The following is a 19,392-nucleotide window of genomic DNA, read 5'->3' as shown; positions in this document are numbered from 1 at the left end:
CTTTCATACTGTTTAATGGTTATGGTTCTCTGTTCTTTTATGGGTACCTTGTATATTTGATCTCCTCCCTGCCCCTCTCTTTTAATTATTGCTAAAATTCTGTTCATTATCAGACTTTCAAGCAGTGTGGAGAGACTAATGCATTAAGCAAAAGGTTCCCCTGTCACATTTGGCAGAGACAGCCAATTATCTTCTATGTGCCCTTTGTTTTGAGTGCAATGACACAGTTGGTTTGTAAAGTTCTTAAATATAAAAGGACCATTAGGCTCTGAAATGTAGTTGCTATGTCTTAGTGCCCTCTATGGGTTGTGATGAACACAGATCATCATAATTTTTTAAAATTTCAATTTAAATTTTTTAGTCTCAGTTTCCCTGCAGCAATCCACTCACCTGATCTTGAATCCCACCCTCGGTTTCATGTTCAGATCCATAAGAAATGTCTTGGAATTCTTGGCTTAATGCTCCTTCAAATGCACATGGACAATTGTGCTGCATGTTGGGAGATATTTACATTTGATATAAGAAAAAATGAACTTTGGAAAGAAAAGTTCAGTGACTTGTGTAAGACCTCAAGCTAGCCCTTGACTCTCACTCCAGATTGTAGTTGTTGTCCTTTGGGAGAATATCAGAATTCTTGTCTACAATGCAGATATCAACTGCCCCAGCACCACTCAAATCAGCTTCCAGTGAAGCTTCAAGTGTATGTCCAGGAACAAGCTCCTTAGACTCGTCAAGGCACCTTGGAGCAAGGGGCCCAGCACAACTTAATGCTGGTCTCCAAAGGGTGTGTGTACAAAGCAATTTATTCATCCTCCTCCAAGGTTGAATATTTTATAGCTTCTATTTGTACTCTCTGTGCAATGTAATTGTGCAGTATTACACATAGGTATTGAAAAAGTGAGGAAGTGGAGGTGTGGCTCAAGTGGTAGATCATGAGCCTTGAGTAGAAATAGCCAACTAAGGGCATGAGGTCCCAAGTTCAACTTCACACTGGAATGTGTGCATGGCCACACACACACCACACACACACACACACACACACACACACACACACACACACACACTCAATGTGTAGGTATTGAAGGTTACCTGCTGAAACATTTGCTTTAAATAAGATCATGTGACAGAGTAGGAAGAATGAATCCAAGCAGTGAAAGAAGACACTGGAACAAAGCAGAAACATCTGCAGAATAGATGAATTTTAGACCAGCTGGCTCATCAGGCAAATTGCTTAGTTGTTTTTTTTTTTTTTTTCTTTCCAGTGCTGGGGATTGAGTCCACAGCCTTGCATGTTCTAAGCAAACACTCAACTTCTGAGCTATATCCCCAGTCCAAATGACCAGTTTCCATTAAGTTCTTTGCTCTATTACTTACTGACGAATGCTTACATTCTGGCATATTGCAGGGACCTGGGCGGGGGGTGGGCAAGACGGACAGAAGTGACTAAATCCAATGAGGTACCTTCTCTCAGTTGCCATCTTACATAAACTGGTGTTAGGTGGCTTGTGCTGAGGGTGACAGGGTAGATCCCAGAAGCATCCACAATGGGCTCTCCTCATTCTCTACCTCCACCATTCCCTCTGGCCTGCTCGCCAGCAGTTCTACTGAGCACTTGCCACATAGACAATGGCTTGGAAGAGTAGCCACTGTCCAGGGAATTAGGTCAGACCTGCAGCTTGAGAGGCTTTTCATTATCAGCCACTGACTCTTTGATCCTGTCCATGGGAGGGATATCTTGCCATGGTCTTCTTACTTGTGGGGAAAACTGAGGCTTATCAAGGCTGAGAGATTGGCTGGCTCCTCAGTGGGTATGAGACCCAGCAATGTCAGTCACCCAGGATTTGGATGGGAATACAGTCATAGGACACACTAGATGTGCTGAGCCTGCATCTGCCTTCAGTGAGACCCAGGGCTACCCTTGCCTAGTGGGGCTGAGAAGCACCTGCCAAAGGGACCTGGGGCCACTGGACACTAAGACTAGGCTTCTTCATCTCTGTAGGGAATCCCCTGTCCCACATGAAATCCTTGGCATCAGCACTCTGTGGACCTTGAGTGTTGAAATAGCTGGGTGGAATGATGTACATAGCACTTGGGTGGCTGTGACAGGAAGATCATTGAGTTCTAGACCAAGATAGTGAGTTCCAGATCTAGATGGTGAGAGCCTGTCTCACAAAACGAAATGGCTTATAGGCTCCTGCCTTTAAACCTAACATGTTGAAAGGCTGAGATTGGAAGGTTTGAGGGCAGCCTAGGCAGAAAAGTTCACAAGACTCCTTCTTAACACATAGTTGGGCATAGTGGCATGCATCTGTCATTCAAGCTACATGGGACATTGAAACTGGGAGGATCAGAATTCCAGACCAGTCAGGAGGGAAATGGACACAGTGGCATGTGCAGTGTTCCTAGTAATTATGGAAAGCATTAAAGAGGCAGATTGCAGCTCAGGTGCATTGAGGCAGGAAGCAAAACCCTATCTCAAAAATAGCCAGTGAGAATCAGGGGTGGATCAAGTGGTAGAGCACCCATGTCACAGATGTAAGGTCTCGAGTTCAACCTTAGTCCTGCCTTCCCGGCCCCCCCCCCCCCCGCAAAGAAAAAAACAACAAACAACTGAAAGCAGTGATGATAATGTTTGCTGTTAAGTGCTGAGTAACTTTGTGCGTGGCACAGTGATTGAACATTCAATACTTTATTTACTCTCACAATAACCCCTGGAGGTAAATAAATCTGGATTCCACTTTCTAGACTGTAAAAACGTAGGCATAGAAGAATTAGGAGGGTATTTGTCAAAGGGCAAGAAGTTAGCAAGAGGTAAAGCTGGGATTTGAGACCTGGCAGTCTAGCTCCAGGGCTCCTTGGGCTCAGGAAACCCAAGTGTTCCAGAAGAGTTGAAAGTAGTACTGGGCTGGGAGTCTGGCCTAGAGGTAGAGTGCTTGCCTAGCATGCATGAAGACGCAGGTTCAATTCCTTGGTACCACATACATAGAAAAAGCCAGAAATAGTGCTGTGGCTCAAGTGGCAGAGTGCTAACCTTGAGGAAAAAGCTCAAGGACAGTGCTCAGGCCCTGAGTTCAAGCCCCAGGACTGGCAAAAACAAAAACAAAAACAAAAAACAAAGTAGCTATACTGAGGGCCTGACCTTGAGATTGGGGCAGAGCTTGATGATTTTCCTTCATACTTACCCTACAGTACTTTCTGAGTTGATGCCCTGGATATTTTGTAGGTTTTTTTTTTGTACCAGAAAAGTGAGTTCCTGTGTGTATGTGTAGGGGTAGATATAGTTCTGGTGTGGGGTAGATTCCTTTCCTCAGTCTGAGGGCTCTGGGGATGAAGTAGCTCTTTTTTTTTGTGCAAGATAATTCAGCTTACTGTATGTGATGGGGTCTCAAGAGATTTCCTCCTCATCATGATGAGTGACTTATAAAGATTTTAAATTTTTATCAAAACACTACTTGCTCCCCTCCCCCCTTCCCTGGAAACCTTCATCTAGCTACCCCTAAGCGCTGGGTGATGGAGTTAGGGAAAGGACATTGTTGTTCATTGCAGTTGCTTTAAGAGAGGCTGGGCAAGCCCATGAGCTCTGGTTACCCCACATGTGGAGACTGGGGTGGGTTAGGGAATCTGGAGTTCTGGGAGCAGGAAAGGATCATTCTGAACTTTGACTCCACACAGTAGCCTTGTTGCAAACAGAGATAACTCTTTCTGCTCTGTGGATGGGAAACCCTCTTGGTCCACAAGGACGTTGCAAGATCCTGGTGTCCAGCTGTACTTCCCTCTATCTTGGTGACGGGGAGGGCAGCGCTGCTCTGGTCAGGAAGCCCAGGCATGGGGGTGGGCAGCTCCCTGGTAAGTGGGGGGGGCATTGCTTCAAGGCAGGTGGGTCAGGGAGGTCTGAGGGAATGAAAGGCTGCATCCAGGCTCTCACCACACCCTCTTTCCTATTCCAGGGTTACCACAGGTCAAACCACTTCATAGCCACTCAAGGTACCTGGCCCCTCTGCCCATGGGCACCCTCCTGTGTGCTGGAGTGCCTGCCGCCTGCCTGACTACCTTCCCTGGTGACCTGTTTGGCCCCTGTCTCCCTCTGCATCTGTCTGTCTGTATCTGTTTGTCTGATCCTTTCTCCCTGTCTGGGTCTTTTGGCATCTGACTGTCAGCTTTGTTCTTCTATGCATTTGTGTCTCCCAAATGTGACCATCTCCTTCCCAGCTTCCTGGTCCATCTGTCTGTCTCACCCATGGTATGTGCAGAAGGGCCAGTGAAGCCTAATCCTCATGGTGGGAGCTGGGTGGGTTGTGCCTCTTGGCCCAGTGATTACTTGAGTCCCCTCTGGCCATGTTTCTTTCCCCCAACTGTCCACCTGCCCACTCCTCTTAGAGACTTGTTCTGTGGACTGAGGTTTTCACTCTTCCAGTTCTATTTCCTGGGCCCCTGAGCCTACTGGGCTCTCCAACCCTGATACATGCCCCTCCCCCCATACTTGGGGCTCTATAGGTGAATTGACAGTTGGTGGGGTGCATATGAGGTGAGCAAAAAGCCCCCATCGGGGTCCAGAGAGCTCTTGTTGGGGGTACTACTGGGCAGCAGGTGTTCCGGCCCTGGCAGAGACCTTGCTGAGCGACAGGCATCCTCTGCGCCCCCAGGGCCGAAGCCTGAGATGATCTACGACTTCTGGCGCATGGTGTGGCAGGAACACAGTTCCAGCATCGTCATGATCACCAAGCTGGTAGAGGTGGGCAGGGTAAGCTGGCCTGGGGGCTCAGCTGTGGTCAAGGTGGGCCACAGAGATCAGCAGCAGGTCCTCTGAGCCCCATGCTGTACGGACTACAGGTCAAGTGCTCACGGTACTGGCCAGAGGACTCAGACATGTATGGGGACATCAAGATCACGCTGATGAAGACAGAGACGCTGGCTGACTATGTGGTTCGAACCTTTGCACTGGAGCGGGTGAGTCTCCCTACACCTGTTCCCTTTAGGGCCTCTCCCAACCCAAACCAACCGAGGGCCTTTGACACCACGAGGAGTTAGAGATGATGAGGAAATCAAGATGGCTGAGCCCATTCCATACATGGTTGCAGCCTTCATTGGCTGTGGGAAGGGTGTGTAACGTAGTTCCATTTTACAGATAAGAAAAATGAGTCTCAGGATGGTTACATCATACATTGGAAGCCACATGGTCATGGACTGGCAGGTCCTGTCCACAATCCCATCTGATCACTTGTAAAATCTGCCCTGCCTACAATCCTAGTTACTCAGGAGTCTGAGTTTGAAGCCAATGCAATGGACAAATATGAGAGATTCTTATCTCCAATCAACTAGCAAAAAGCTGGAAGTAGAAGGGTGGCTCATGTGGTAGAATACCAGCTGTGAATCAAAAAGTTGAATAAGAGGAGTCCCTGAGATCAAACCCTAGTACGGGCATGTGTATGCTCACACACATACATAAGCTGACTTAAATATTTGCTTGGCCTGACTTCTGCTCATACACCATCAGATGAGAGATTGTTTCCTCTCTGAACACCAAACCCAGAGTCAAAATAACCCTTCACTGGGTACTGGTGGCTCATGCTTATAATCCTAGCTACAGGAGGCTGAGATCTGAGGATCGAGGTTTGAAGTCAGCTCAAATAGAAAAGTCGCATCTCCACTTAACCACCAAAAAGCCAGAAAGAAAGCTGTGGCTCAAGCAGTAGAGCACTAACCTTGAGCAGAAAAGTTCAGAGCAAGTACCCAGGCCCTGTGTTCAAGCCCCAGCACTGGCATAGGAAAAAAAAAATCTCAGTATTCAACAGCATAGGCCTAAGTTTGGTATAGTGTCTGGCCAACATAGATAAAGAATGTCTATTTTTTTCTTCAGAAAAATGGATTCTCTATTTGGGTCTTGGTTTTCTCATCTGGACCAGGGACATTTATACCTGTCTTACCAGTAAATGCACAGGGAGGTGCTCACCACCATTGTTCTAGGCTCAGCCCACAGCGAATGTCTGACAGATGCTTGCCAGAGACTGTTGTATTTACTGCTTTCTCCACAGAGAGGCTACTCCGCTCGGCATGAGGTTCGCCAGTTCCATTTTACGGCATGGCCCGAGCATGGTGTCCCCTATCATGCCACTGGGCTCTTGGCCTTCATCCGACGTGTGAAGGCCTCCACCCCTCCTGATGCTGGGCCCATTGTCATCCACTGCAGGTGGGAGCCCCAAGGAGGACAGGGAGTGGGGAAGCATCAAGGTCCCTAAGGGCAATAACAAGGCCTAGATTCAGCCCACATGGGACACAGGGGACAGGAGGAAATGACTCCCCCCAAAGCCCTTTGTCTTCTGAGGTTGGCACCCATGCATGCTTCCTGTTTCCTGCCTGTGGAGCCCTTTGCCCAGAGGAGCTACTGGAGTCCACAGGGGACCTGGATGTGGGTGAGGTACTAGACAGAATCAAGTCCAGCCTGTTTTCATTCGCCAAGGGTTGGTGGCACACCTGCCGCATGCTACCTTTGGCCAGAGGCTGAGAAGGACTTCTCTGTCTCCCCCCCACACCCACCAAGCCCTTCGCCTTCACCTTTGCCACCTCGGACTTTCTAAACCCCCTCTTCCATCCTTATCTCTTGCCAACTTGGCTTCTGTGGCCCCAACTGCCTCTCTGCTGTGTGCCTGTTCCAAGTCTTCCTCCTGCCCTTTCCCCTGGAGGCCTTAACCCTCTGCCCTTGGGCCTCTGCAGATCCTTGGAACCCATAAGACCATGGCCTTTCTGCTTGGAGTGTTAGGAAGGCCCCAGATTCTGTGCAGTAGTGTCATACTTCTCTATGCCCTGCCAGTTTCTTTTTAAGATATACCACTATTTTAAAAAGGAAAATTATTGCTGCACTTGATATACTCACTGTAATATGTACTTTTATCACTCATAATAAGTGTACAGCTAAGTGGGTCTTCACATACCTGGGTTTGAACGCAGCTATAACTCAAAGCAAGAAAGTTTAATAGAACCCTTCACCTAGTTCCAGAAGGTTCTCCCTTCCCAGAAACAATTGCTGTCCTGGCTTCTAAAGCACAGATGGTCTTACCTTGGTTCTGAATGTCATATAAACAGAGCCTACTGTACATCTGTATTCTTTGCTACCTGACTTCTTTCCCTCCACCTTATGTTTGTAAGGGTCATCCACCTTGTGTCCTGTTCTAGTCCCTGCATAGATGGCATTGTATCTGTCCATTCAAATGGTTGTGTGTTACCAGCTCCCACCAGCCATGTCAGGGATACGTACTCACTACCATTTTGATGCCACAATTTTCAAAGTTAAACTGTTAGTGTCTTTGTCTGCTGCTCCACCTCCTTAGCTCTGCTCAGCCTGGAGTTGAGCATGTGTGTCCCAGAGTTGAATCTAACACAGTGCCATACTGGACAGGCTCCCTGTGGGGAGACAGCCATAGACACAGCCACCGTGTAGCCGAAAGTGTTTGAATAAAAGTGTGCCAGATTGCTCTGGGAGCTCAAATGGAGGACAGCCACCTGGAAGTACCTGAGTGTGTAAAAAGGTGTGAGTGTGCAGGTCTGGGGACATCCAGGAGGAGAGATGGATCCCTGGTTATCGCCTTGTCCTTTTCTCCCAGTCTAAGCTACTGAGGAGGATCAGCTTCACCTCTGCACTCTCCTCTTGCCTTCCGCAAGGTCTCCTTAGCTCTGTCCTCTATCATTTTTCTCCCAAATCCTCCCAGCCACCTGCCTCCTGATTCTTTCTCTGTGTCCCTGTGCCCTTTGCCATGTAGAGATGGCAAGCATTCCTCCTCTCTTCTCCCTGGTCCTGGCTCCCTTTGCAAGGCTATGATGTGGCCCTTGACCTCTCTTCCCAGCGCGGGCACTGGCCGCACAGGTTGCTACATTGTCCTGGATGTGATGCTAGACATGGCTGAGTGTGAGGGCGTTGTGGACATTTACAACTGCGTGAAGACCCTCTGCTCCCGGCGTGTCAACATGATCCAGACTGAGGTGAGCAACTCAGTGCTGTGCCATCTCTGCCGCGAGGTCTTGGGTCTGTAGTGAGTTGCTCAGAGCTAGAATGTATCTGAGGGGTGTCCTTGTGCTCTGTCCTGTCCCAGAATCCTTTGTAACTGTGGGGGTGCCAACCTCTTAGAGCCTTCTTGAACTCAGCCCTGCTGTGTTGTCTTGGATAGGTCAAATGACAATATGCTCTGTAGTCAAGAGATACCTGGGCTTTATCCTCACTAGGTTTGGGCTCTTGGGCTATCTCCTCACCTCCCACAGCATCTCCTGCCTGTGTTATGGGCATGAAGTTGGAAATTACCTCAAGTGATGTTGAAAGCCTTGGCTTACCTTGGTCCAACTTTGAACTTGCTTATCCTCTGTTCCCCTGTGGATCTCCAGCTCCTGGTCCCTTCATCATCAACCCCACTCTCTCAACTCCTGTTCTAGGAACAGTACATCTTCATCCACGATGCAATTCTGGAGGCTTGCCTATGTGGGGAGACCACCATCCCTGTCAATGAGTTCAAGGCTACCTACAGGGAGATGATTCGTATAGATCCTCAGAGCAATTCTTCCCAGCTTCGGGAAGAGTTCCAGGTGGGGACTGAGGGTGTGAGTGTCTGTGGGGTGTGTGTGTGTGTGTGTGTGTGTGCACGCGCGTGCGTGTGTGTGTGTTAGTTTTATAGTCATCGAAGGCCAAACAAGAAGGAAAAATCTGTGGTACAGCTGGAGGAACAGAGTTGGATTGCAAGGAAAGACTGAGACAGTAGAGGAGGTAGTACATCAGCAAGGTTCATTCAGACCCCTGGCCTCAGATTTATCTGGTCTCAGATAAACCTGGGTTCAAATCCTGGCTTCTCTAGTTATGAGCTGTGACTAGCCTCGAACAAATCATTTTCAGAGACAAATGAGTCTCATTTTTGTTACGCCTTCCAAAAAGGTAGTTAACATTGTCTTATAGTGCTTGAATTTATCAAGACTCTTCTTGTCATAAGTAAAAAAGTCTAGCTCAATGGCTGCAGTAACTACAAAGAACGAGAGTGGTACGACTTCAGTTGTGGCTTGGTCCAGAGCCATGGCTTGAATCACATCATACAATCTATCCAGACAGAGCCATCAACAGGGCAGGTCAGCACCTCTGCCTGGTCCCTGAAGCCAGCTCTGTGAAAGAAGTGGGGTTCTAGAGCTTGTTGCTGTCAAAGCACTGATGTGCTAGTAACGTCCTCACTGATCTTGCTGTGGATTGAGCTCCAGGTGCACCAGGCCCTGGAGCTGGCATTGTCTCACTTCATCCTTCTAGCAGCCCTGTGAAGTAGACATATGTGTTGTTCTCCCATTGTACACTTGAGGACAACCAAGGTTGAGAGATCCTGTAGCTTGTTTAAAGTTACTGGGGTGGTGGTGAGGCAGACTCCAGGCTTCAGAGCTCAGCCCAGGCTCTGCATGGGCTGGGGATTGGGAGCTTGGGTTCCTCAGTTTCTCTAGCTACACAAGGAGTTAATAACCCAGCCCAGTGTCCTGGTGGGGCTGTGAGTTAGCTCAGCAAGCTATGGCTGTGCCTCTCTGTCCACACCCCATTCTTGTAGACACTGAACTCTGTCACGCCACCGCTGGATGTGGAGGAATGTAGCATTGCCCTGCTGCCCCGGAACCGTGACAAGAACCGCAGCATGGATGTTCTGCCACCCGACCGCTGCCTGCCCTTCCTCATCTCCACCGATGGGGACCCCAACAATTACATCAATGCGGCCCTGACTGATGTGAGAACTGGGGGTGGGGTGGGATGGGAACACCCCATCCCAGCAGGGTCTACAAGGCTCTAGGAAACAAGAGAGCAAAGCACAGAGCTGTGGTGGGGGGGGGACCCTTCATTCTGGGGTCCAGGCCCATGGGGTGATCCTTCAATTCCCACTGATAGACTATGGCCGTTACTCAGTGTTCCCACTCTGGTGTTGCTCTCAGCCTCAGTGGGGTCTGGGTTGTGGAGTTTGGGCAGGGTTGTCTCCAGGATCTGGCTGAGTGTGAGGAATGATTCAGGGGACTCTGGCTGGAGCAGTCTTAAGGCTTAGGGGTAGGGTTTAAGAGGTGTTTACAGCCTGCGGAGATAGAGCTAGACCCTGGTTTGGAATGGTCACTTGTCCCTGGTCCTCCCTGGCTATGGACAGGAGAGACAGGTAAAAGACATCTGGAGATCCAGCTGTGACAGAATACATAAGCTAATTTGGCTACAGACATATGACCAGGGGAGTTGGGCACCAGTGGATCATGTTCATAATCCTAGCTACTGAGGAAGCTGAGATCCAAAGGATTGTGGTTCAAAGCCATCCTGGGCAAGGAAGTCCAACAGTCCATCAGCAGTTGACCAACCAAAAGCCAGATTGGAGGTATGATAGAACACCAACCATGTGCAAAGCAAGCCAAGAAGATAGGAGACCTTATACTGGGGAAATAAAAAAGATGTGACTGAGGACCAGCTCTGTCTTCATCCCTCAGTCAGATGACTTCCCATTCCAGAGGTAGCTGGACCCTCCCCATATGGGTGGGCATTAGGCACAGATTGGACAGGGACAATAACAATTCTTCTGAGAGGAAAGAACGGAGCCAAGCAGCTCACCCAGGGGAGGAGAGAATGAAATGGGGGCCACAGCTAGCAGCAGTACCACAGGACACTCTCCTCTGCATGGAAATGAGAGATGGGAGAGGAGGGAGAAGGATCTTCTGTGGCTCAGTTTTGTCCAACAGCTCCTCAGTAGGAGAGTACTGAGTAGGTGTATGCTTACTGGCTTGCCTGGGGGTATAGGGCCTACTGAGGGGCTCTGGAGTATTAGAATATTTTGTTCCCTTCATGGCCTTGGTATGCCCATTTGTTCCCAGGGCACTGAAGTGGTGAGCCTCCTGAGCCTCTAGTGGGAGTTGGGAAGGTCACATTGGGCTCCCTGGCCTGAGTTAATATGGCTTGCTAGGTGGAGAAGCTACTAGCACTGTCCTGCCCCTCCTGTATCCTCCAGGCCCCCGAGTCTAGCCAGGTAAAGTCAGCCCAGGAGCCCTGAGATCTGCCTCTAGGACTGCAGTGGAACTAGCCAGGTTCTGTTTGGATGGCCCATTCTCTCCTTGGCAGCTTCAGCTTGAGTTCAGAAGTTGACTAGGCCTGGCTTTGAGCACTGCTGATCTAGGAGCCTTCAGAGTCCTGGGAATAGCTGGGAAGACCTTATGTCTCTGTTTATCACATGCAGGATTGCAAAGGGCAGCACAGGGTTTGTTCAGGCCACAGGTCAGGACTAAAACCAGAGGAAGCCAGACAAGGGCCTGAGTCCCAGAAGCTGAGGCAGTCCCCAGGTCAGGGGAATGGAGTGTAAGAGAAGAGCTTGGGAGATGGAGAGGCAAGGCATAGTGGGGACAGGCAGGACCCTAGGGAGACTTGAGGCCAGAGCTCTGATACAAGCAAGGCAAGGAAAGGTGGAGCGGAGTCAGTGCCCATCACTGTGCTGGGGTGGGTCTCACACCGTCCATGGAGGTGCAAGTGGTCTGGAGATTTGTTTATCCAGAAATATTTATTGATCTCCTACAAGGTGCTGGGCAGAGGCCAACTTTTGAGACGTTTACTCTCTTGAACTTGACATTGGGGAGGGGGCTGGGAAGGAGCAATCCCTAATAGACATGGGATAGAAATGTCATGCACTGGAAACTGATGTAGTGAGCAACTGGTCAGGACACAGGTTGAAGGAGAGCCTGGGCCTATTTCAAGAGTTTGAGCAAAGACTAGAATGAAGTGAGAGACCAGAGCCATGCTGACATTTGGGTCTGAGCAGCAGAGATAGTAGTTACAAGGTTCTCAAGTCAGGGAGCAAGTTTGGCTTCATTTTCGAGGCTCTTTGCTGTTTGCAGAGACCATGAGCTGGAAGTAGAGACCTAGAGGTCTCTACTCATCAGAGTAGAGGTCCAGCTCATCAGCTCAGGCCTCTGTGAAGTAGGCCGTTGAGGATCATCTAGTCCTGAGGACATAGCTCTCCAGCTCTGGGTGGGCTGAGTGGGAAGAAAGCCTGTGACAGAGCCTCTGCCATGGCAGGGTTGTACACAGACCTGTGCTGTCAGTTTTTTTTTTTTTCAGAGCTACACACGGAGTGCGGCCTTCATCGTGACCCTGCACCCGCTGCAGAGTACCACCCCTGACTTCTGGCGGCTGGTGTACGACTATGGGTGCACCTCTATCGTCATGCTCAACCAGCTGAACCAGTCCAACTCTGCCTGGGTAAGGCCCCACTGCCAGGGCCTTGGTGTGTTCCAGGGTTCTGGGCCCCATGTCATATGTTGTGGCCCTGCCCTGCCACCTGTCCATTGTGTGCTCTTAGATGAGCCATACTCCCTTCCCAGAAACTTGGTTTCCTCATTTGTAAAACAATGGTATCGGAGCAGACATACTGCAATTCATTCAATGGCCGAAGTCAGCTTTGTACTTTGGGTCTTATTTACAATCTGCAATGACCTTGGGGTGGAAGCTTTGAGAAAATTATGGAAATTAAGTCTCACCTAGGTAAAGAGCTGTCTCCAAGGTCTTGTAGCCAGGAAGTGGCTGAGCTATGTTCATGCTGGCTGCCCTTTTCAGTTTCTGCTTTCTTATTAGCTCTATTAAGCTGTTCAGTTGGGCAGGCCTTTGAGGTAGAGTAAAATTCAAGCCTCCTGTTTTCTGACTGATCTAGGCAATAAGTTTATTGACCTATTTGAGCCTCCATTTCCCTCTTTGAAACATGGAGAAAACACTGGGCCTATTTGATAGGAAGCTGTGCTGTGCCTGGCAGGTCATAGGCACTTAGTTCATGGCAGGAAGAAGATGATCAGGGAGACAGTTCCTATGAGGCTGGCCAACCACTGTCTCTGTGATGGCCTAGGGGCAGCCCCTACTATTCCTCTTTTCCCTTTGGGGGAACCCAGGGATGGAGTTTTTGGAAGTGCAGATGCTCAGTCTTCCAATCCTGTCTGATTGCATGCCTTAAACCTCTGGCCCTCTTAGTGCTTCTGCTCTATGCTCCAGGAGGCCAGAGGGTTTTCTATAAAATGAGAATGGCCTCTTGTGACTTTCCTTGAGTGACACTGGCTGGGCTTTTTGTTTGTTTGTTAGTGTCAGTACAATGGGACTTGAAGTTTGGGCTACTCACTGTTGCTGGGCTTTTCCACTAATACCTGGCACTTTAGCTTTTTGCTAGTTAACTGGAGGCAAGAGTCTTTGGATTTGTATGCTTGGGCTAGTTCCAAACTACGATCGTCAGATCTCAGCCTCCTGAGCAGCTAGAATTATAGGCATGAGCCACCAGTGCCTGACTAGCTGGGCTCTTTATGAACCCCGCTGGTATATGATCTGGGGTTGTAGAAAATGGGCGTCTGTACCTGAGTGGGGGTCTGCAGTGAGGACTAGCTATGGCAGATGCCCACCTTTGCTAGGGTAATGACAAGGACTCAGAGGAAGCTCACCCAGGCATCATTTCTTGCTCATTCATTCAGCCACCTTTCCCCAAGGACTGTCCCTGCCAGACTCTGTAGGGGGCAGTGGGATAGACACAGGGAGAAGACCCAATCCCTTTTAGAGCATCAAGTCCAAACGCAAGTTCCAGTAGTGATATGGTGATGACAGCACAGAGGGAAAAGGATTTTGACTGGGGCACAGAGAAGCCTGGGGAAAAATGTATCAAGGAGGCATTATCTGAGCTGAAATGTAGGAAGGAAGATGAGGAGGTAGGCAGAAGTGTAAATAGTGTGTGTAAAGTTCTGACCCTCCGGGGTTGCCACAGGCACAAAGAGGAAGGCAGAGTCCTTTCCTTCTGGGGCTGTGGTCAGAGGGAAGCTGATGGACATGATATTATTTGGGATGAGTTGGGGGCCATCTCAGAAGTGACGGCCATCCTCACCGTGACGTGTACTTAGCACCCACTCTGTGCCAGGCACAGCACGACATCAAGCTTCCTCATATACCCTCACATGATCCCCATCGTAACCCCAGGAGATGGGTCCAGTGTGGTTACCATCTTACTGAGAAGGAAATTGAGGCTCAGAAGGTAAATTAACTTACTGTAGTTTCACCGTGGAGAAATGGGCTCCCGGCATGGAAAAGACTAGAAGCTGAGGCTCCAAAGGGACCAGCCCTTAGGACGTGAATGTGTACGTGTGGTCTGTGGCTCCTCTGTCCCCTTCCTGTCTCTGCCCCAGTATGCAGGGACAGATAGGTAGGACCCTGCCCTTTGGCTATTAGTGGGGAGCTGGCATGTGACACCCCACTTCTGAGTTGGTGCTGAGGTCAGAGACAGTGAAAGAGAAGGCAAGAGCTGGCCAGGGCTGAGTAGAGTGACGTAGGCCTGTCCCTGGAAGGTGTGTGTGTGTGTGTGTGTGTGTGTGTGTGTGTGTGTGTGTGTGTGTGCACTGCCCAGGTGGGCACGAGTATGTTGCAATGGAGGAGTCCTAGACATGTGCGCTAGACATCACCCTGCCATCCGTGAAGGCTGATACAAAAGCATCAGTGTTGAGCACTCCAGGCAAGTGTGCCCTGAAGTCAGCTGAGTGGGTGGTGGGTAGTCTGGCTGGCATCTTGGGGGAGGGGTAGCTGTGAGGGTGAGCCTCACCCAGCTCTCCCCAGCTCTCCTCTCTCTGCCCCTACTACCATCAGCCCTGCCTGCAATACTGGCCAGAGCCAGGCCGGCAGCAGTATGGCCTCATGGAGGTGGAGTTTGTGTCAGGCACTGCGGATGAAGACTTGGTGGCCCGAGTTTTCCGGGTACAGAACATCTCACGGGTGAGTGGGCTGATTTCCCAAGGGTGAGGACCTGGGTGACAGCTGGGTTGCTGTGAGTGATCCATTTGAGGTCATCAGGGGCCCAGTGCTCATGTCCCCTTGGCTGGCTGCCCATGCCCCCAGCTGCAGGAGGGCCACCTGCTGGTGCGGCACTTCCAGTTCCTGCGCTGGTCTGCCTACCGGGACACACCCGACTCCAGGAAGGCTTTTCTTCACCTGCTGGCTGAGGTGGACAAGTGGCAGGCGGAGAGCGGGGACGGGCGCACCGTGGTCCACTGTCTGTGAGTGCTTGCCTGCCTTTCCTGGAGGAACCCCTGGAACCCTGGGTACAGATCCCGCCTAGGGCAACTCCACAGCCCTGCCGCGTGGTGCCTGACTTCATCTGCTTGATTAGATACTATTACCTCATAAGATCATTGCATGGTTTTGGGTTTTTTTTTGCTCTTTTCTTTTTCTTTCTTTCTTTCTTTTTTTTGATACTGGGGATCGAACTCAGGACATTGCACTTGCTAGGCAAGCGCTTTGCCACTGAGCTACATCCCAGCCATAGCATGCTTTTTATGTCAGTGGCATTGCGGGCTGTTCATGCAGTGCAAGTGCAAATATCATTCATCCATCCACTCATTCATTCATCCATCTCATTCATCCACTCATATATCCAACTCATTCATTTATTCATTCACTCATTCACACATCCATCTTCCTATTGACCCATCCATCATTCATCTGCTCATCTACTCATTTGTTCATTGATTAATTCATTCATTCCTAGGCTTGCCTCAGCGATAAATCTGTGTTTCCATTCATGTCTGGGAACAGTTATTCCATTGATACCCACATTTTCACATATCTGGTATTAACTGAGCCAGGGAGGGCACACTAGGGAATGGATTCAGTACTGGCCTGGCCAGTTCTAGTTTGTGGGGGAAGGAGGCTGAAAGCTGGTTGTTTCCCATCCTGTGTGATGAGTGGAGTCTCAGCAGTAGGGGTGAGGCTTGGAGTAGAGAGATTGGGAGGCTCTAGGTTTGGCTCTGGTGTGAAGCACTTGCTGTCTACACTGCCAGGCTGTATGCTGCCCTTCTGTCACAGCCCTTGTCCAGCTATTTTTCTCTTGAGTGTTTGGCTTCCTTTCTCTAGGATTAGGCCTTTATTCCATAATGTTGTGAGATGACTTGAGGCTTCCATGTCAGTTTTAGCCTCTAAGCTGTGTCTAGTCTTCTATTTGTCCTCCGGGCCCCACCCCTCACCCAGGGGCCTCCAGAACTCCCGCCCATACCTTTTGGTTTTGGGCCCTGTCCTTCACCTTTTGGATTCGACTTCCCACAAACCTTTCCTGTGCCTTCTAGAAATGGGGGCGGCCGTAGTGGCACCTTCTGCGCCTGTGCGACAGTCCTGGAGATGATTCGCTGCCACAGCCTGGTGGATGTTTTCTTTGCTGCCAAAACACTTCGGAACTACAAGCCCAATATGGTGGAGACGATGGTGAGGGGCATTTCCTGGGACCTGCCACTTCTGTCTCAGGCCAGGCCAGGTTGCTGGGTTTCTGTTCCCCCTACCTTAATCCTGCCTTGGGGACTTGGCTCTAGTCCTGTGATGTCAGGCATTGCTCTCATTCACTCTGGGTAACCCAGGGCTCACCTGTGTCTTCCCTCTCCAGTTCCAGGAAGTAGCTAGGCTCATGATGCCTTCTTTTCCTCTTCCCAGGATCAGTACCACTTTTGCTACGATGTGGCCCTGGAGTACCTGGAGGGGCTGGAGTCAAGATAGCGACCCCTGGTCTAGAACACCTGCTGTGCACTCAGGGCCAGGCCTGACATCCCAGACTAGCCAGGAGGACCTGTGCTCCCAACTCTGCATAGCCATAGCCCGGTGGGGAAAGTGCTGGAGTTGAATGCTGGGTCCTCCTGGTGTCCCCATGGGCAGGCTGTGGGCCGGGAAGGAGCTTGGCAAGACTGCAGCCCAGCCCCACCTGCAGGCCTGTGCTGAGAGGCTTGGCACCACCTGCCACAGTGATGGGAGGAAATCAGCCAGCTGTTCTGCCTGGTTCCATCTCAGCCCTTGGCGGAGATGAGCGTGGTCCTGCAGAGAGTGTCCCAGGCCTAAGTATGCAGGACCTGGGTCTTGGCATCCTGAATCCCTTCTGGTGGAGCCCCTGAGGGTGCTGGGCAGGCTGGGCTCTCCTTGATTTGCTGGTAGAGCACAGTGACCTTCCTCTGCAGATGTTCACCTCACTGCCCTGCAACCCCTGGGGTGTTAGCTCACTACCCTCCCCACTTCTGCTTTCCTGACATGTGCTCTGAGCTTCCTAGGACAGGATTTGTCTATCCCTGCCATAACCTGTATGGGCTCCTTCTGGGCTTGGCCCAGAATCCGCAGAATGAAGCCACCTCATCCCTTCCTTTCCTTAGCTTTCAGGACTCTTATCGCTTGGTTCTGCCAGTGTGCCACAGTCTGCAAGGTTGAACCACAGTTCCTGGGGCTGTGGTCCCTGTGGCTCATGGTCTGGCTGTTCCCTGGGGAGTGGGCAGTGCTGGAGCAGAGCTGGTCACAACCCTGAGAGTTCAAAGGAAGGAGGGAGATGGGGGTGAGGGGGGGGGGAATGGAGGATCAGTGCTTTTTTTTTTTTGGTTGTTTATTTTGTTATTTTTTTTTTGATGGATGGGTGGGAAGGTCTCTTTAAAATGAGGCAGGCCACACCCACATTCCGTGCCTCAATTTCCCCATCTGTAAACTGTAGATATGACTACTGACCTACCTCTCAGGGGGCTGTGGGGAGGCATAAGGTAATGTTTGTAAAGCGCTTTGTAAATAAACGTGCTCTCTGAATGCCACTCTGCGGCCCTGTGTGTGTCTGACCAGCTTGATGAAGACCTGCTTGCATACCCCAGCCTCCTGGTGCACTTAGGGTCTAGGCTAGCCTCGGTTTTTCTTTCTGTAAAATAGTGGGAATGTGGACCAGGCTCCTTCTACTTGTGAAGGTCATTCCAAGGAGTTCTAGACGTTGTTGCTTCTACCCAGGCCTCTGAAATGGTTCCTTAGGCAGTGGCCTTCATCTTGATATTCTCAAGGTCTGAAGCTGCCTCTCATTGCCCTGGGGTAGGTTGGGTTAGGGGCAGCGTGAAAGACTCAGGGTTTGGTGGTAGGCAGAAAAACCCCAGGTTAGTCAGCTGAAGACCCTAGGTGGATCAGCTGCTGTCTCTGGTCTCAGTGTCTTACCTGTAAGATGGACCATATTAAGATCTGATGAGACAGTGATTAAGAGTCTCATACAATGCAAGGCCAGTTTAGAAACAAGACAGAGATGGGTCTGAGGAGACAGACCCCTAAGGAGGGTCATCACCCATCTGGAATAGGAGTGAGCTGACTCCTGAGCCTCTCTTGCTTGCCAAAGCTTGCTGTGTGACCTGGGGTGAGATAATCCTGTTACTGGGCCTGTTTCTTCAGATGAAAACTAGTTCCATGGCATACGGATTCTATTCCCATAATTGGCTTTCTTTGGGTCAAGGGCTATGACCCCCTCTAATGACCTCATGGTTTAACCTCCTTTAATCTGAGTTAGAATATATTGGGCCATTCTGGTCCCATTTGACTAGGGTACATACCCACTCACCCTCATTCTGAACCAACCTCTGAGCTTTACTGTAAGGGCCCAAATGTACGTCTCAGATCCTGACTGAGCAATAAATAGAGTATGACTTGCTCTGGATGGCAGAATGACAGAAGTGACAGTCTGTGGATTCCGGGCTTTGCAGCTTTTGCTTTTGTCCTCCTGGAACTTTGCCCTGTAAGGGAGCCCATACAGACTACTTGTCATTTTGAGGGTACCTGGAAGAGATCAGCACGTTCTACGATTGGTCAGAATTAATGGTCAGACCTGTGAATGAGAGCATCTTGGACCTTCCAGCCAGACCCATCTGTCAGGTGAGTGGAGCTACATGATTGACTACTAGAAACTGACTAGCCTCTAGAATTGAGAGCTAAAAACCAGTTCTTTCTTAAGCTACGAAGTTTTGGGATTCTTTGTTACATAGCCAAAGCTAACTGATACACACATGTTCTGGGTGGTGTTGATATAATTTTCTGCTTTGCTCCATGAGAGATTAAGCTCCTTAGGCAGAGGATTCTGTGTTTCATCTTGTTGTATCCACTGCCCAGCAAAGGGCCTGTCTTGGATCCGGTGCTTAGGAAACATTGGCATTTGGAGGGAAGGAAGGAGGGATTGTGGGTCTACCTGCCTGACTTCACATGGCCTTTGGGAGCACTGGGGCTGGGCTGGATGTCAGGAGTAATGACAACTCCAGACCATCAGGTCAGGGTCCACCCCAGCTACACCATGCCAGAAGATGACATCGCATAGCTTCCCAACACCTCTCAGTGAACATCATGATACTTAGAAGATTAGTTGTGAGACTTATAGATAAACCATGTTAAAAAGCTTACTGCCTAGTCAGATAATTGTCCAATAAAGAATGTTAAGGATGTTAATCAATATTTATGATGATTTAATTTCTAGGTTTTTTTTCTGGAGGTACCGGGGATGGAGTTCTAGGCCTTGTGCTTGCTAGACAGGTACTCTTCCTCCTGAGCCGCACCCCAGCCCTTTATGCTTTTAGTTGCTCAGACAGGGTCTTGTGGTTCTTGCT

At 49.9% G+C, this 19,392-nt stretch overlaps 1 protein-coding gene across 1 annotated transcript in view; it reads left to right on the top strand.

The window, feature by feature from the left end:
- The window catches only part of Ptpru (protein tyrosine phosphatase receptor type U), a 68,923-nt gene extending 51,343 nt beyond the window's left edge, over positions 1-17,580 (top strand). The window contains exons 21-32 of the mRNA XM_090334006.1: positions 3,948-3,984; positions 4,644-4,741; positions 4,831-4,947; positions 6,033-6,187; positions 7,839-7,974; positions 8,419-8,568; positions 9,558-9,731; positions 12,080-12,220; positions 14,624-14,749; positions 14,873-15,030; positions 16,096-16,231; positions 16,454-17,580. Coding sequence (XP_090190132.1) covers positions 3,948-3,984; positions 4,644-4,741; positions 4,831-4,947; positions 6,033-6,187; positions 7,839-7,974; positions 8,419-8,568; positions 9,558-9,731; positions 12,080-12,220; positions 14,624-14,749; positions 14,873-15,030; positions 16,096-16,231; positions 16,454-16,516 — 1,491 coding nt within the window. The 3' untranslated portion in view covers positions 16,517-17,580. The remainder of the gene's footprint in view (positions 1-3,947; positions 3,985-4,643; positions 4,742-4,830; positions 4,948-6,032; positions 6,188-7,838; positions 7,975-8,418; positions 8,569-9,557; positions 9,732-12,079; positions 12,221-14,623; positions 14,750-14,872; positions 15,031-16,095; positions 16,232-16,453) is intronic.
- Positions 17,581-19,392: the final 1,812 nt, after the last annotated feature.

The sequence above is a fragment of the Megascapheus bottae genome, chromosome 6, assembly GCF_031878675.1.
Source record: "Megascapheus bottae isolate mThoBot1 chromosome 6, mThoBot2.hap1, whole genome shotgun sequence".
NCBI lineage: Eukaryota > Metazoa > Chordata > Mammalia > Rodentia > Geomyidae > Megascapheus > Megascapheus bottae.
The sequence above is the reverse complement of the archived record's forward strand: the minus strand, read 5'-3'. Positions and strand labels throughout refer to the sequence as shown.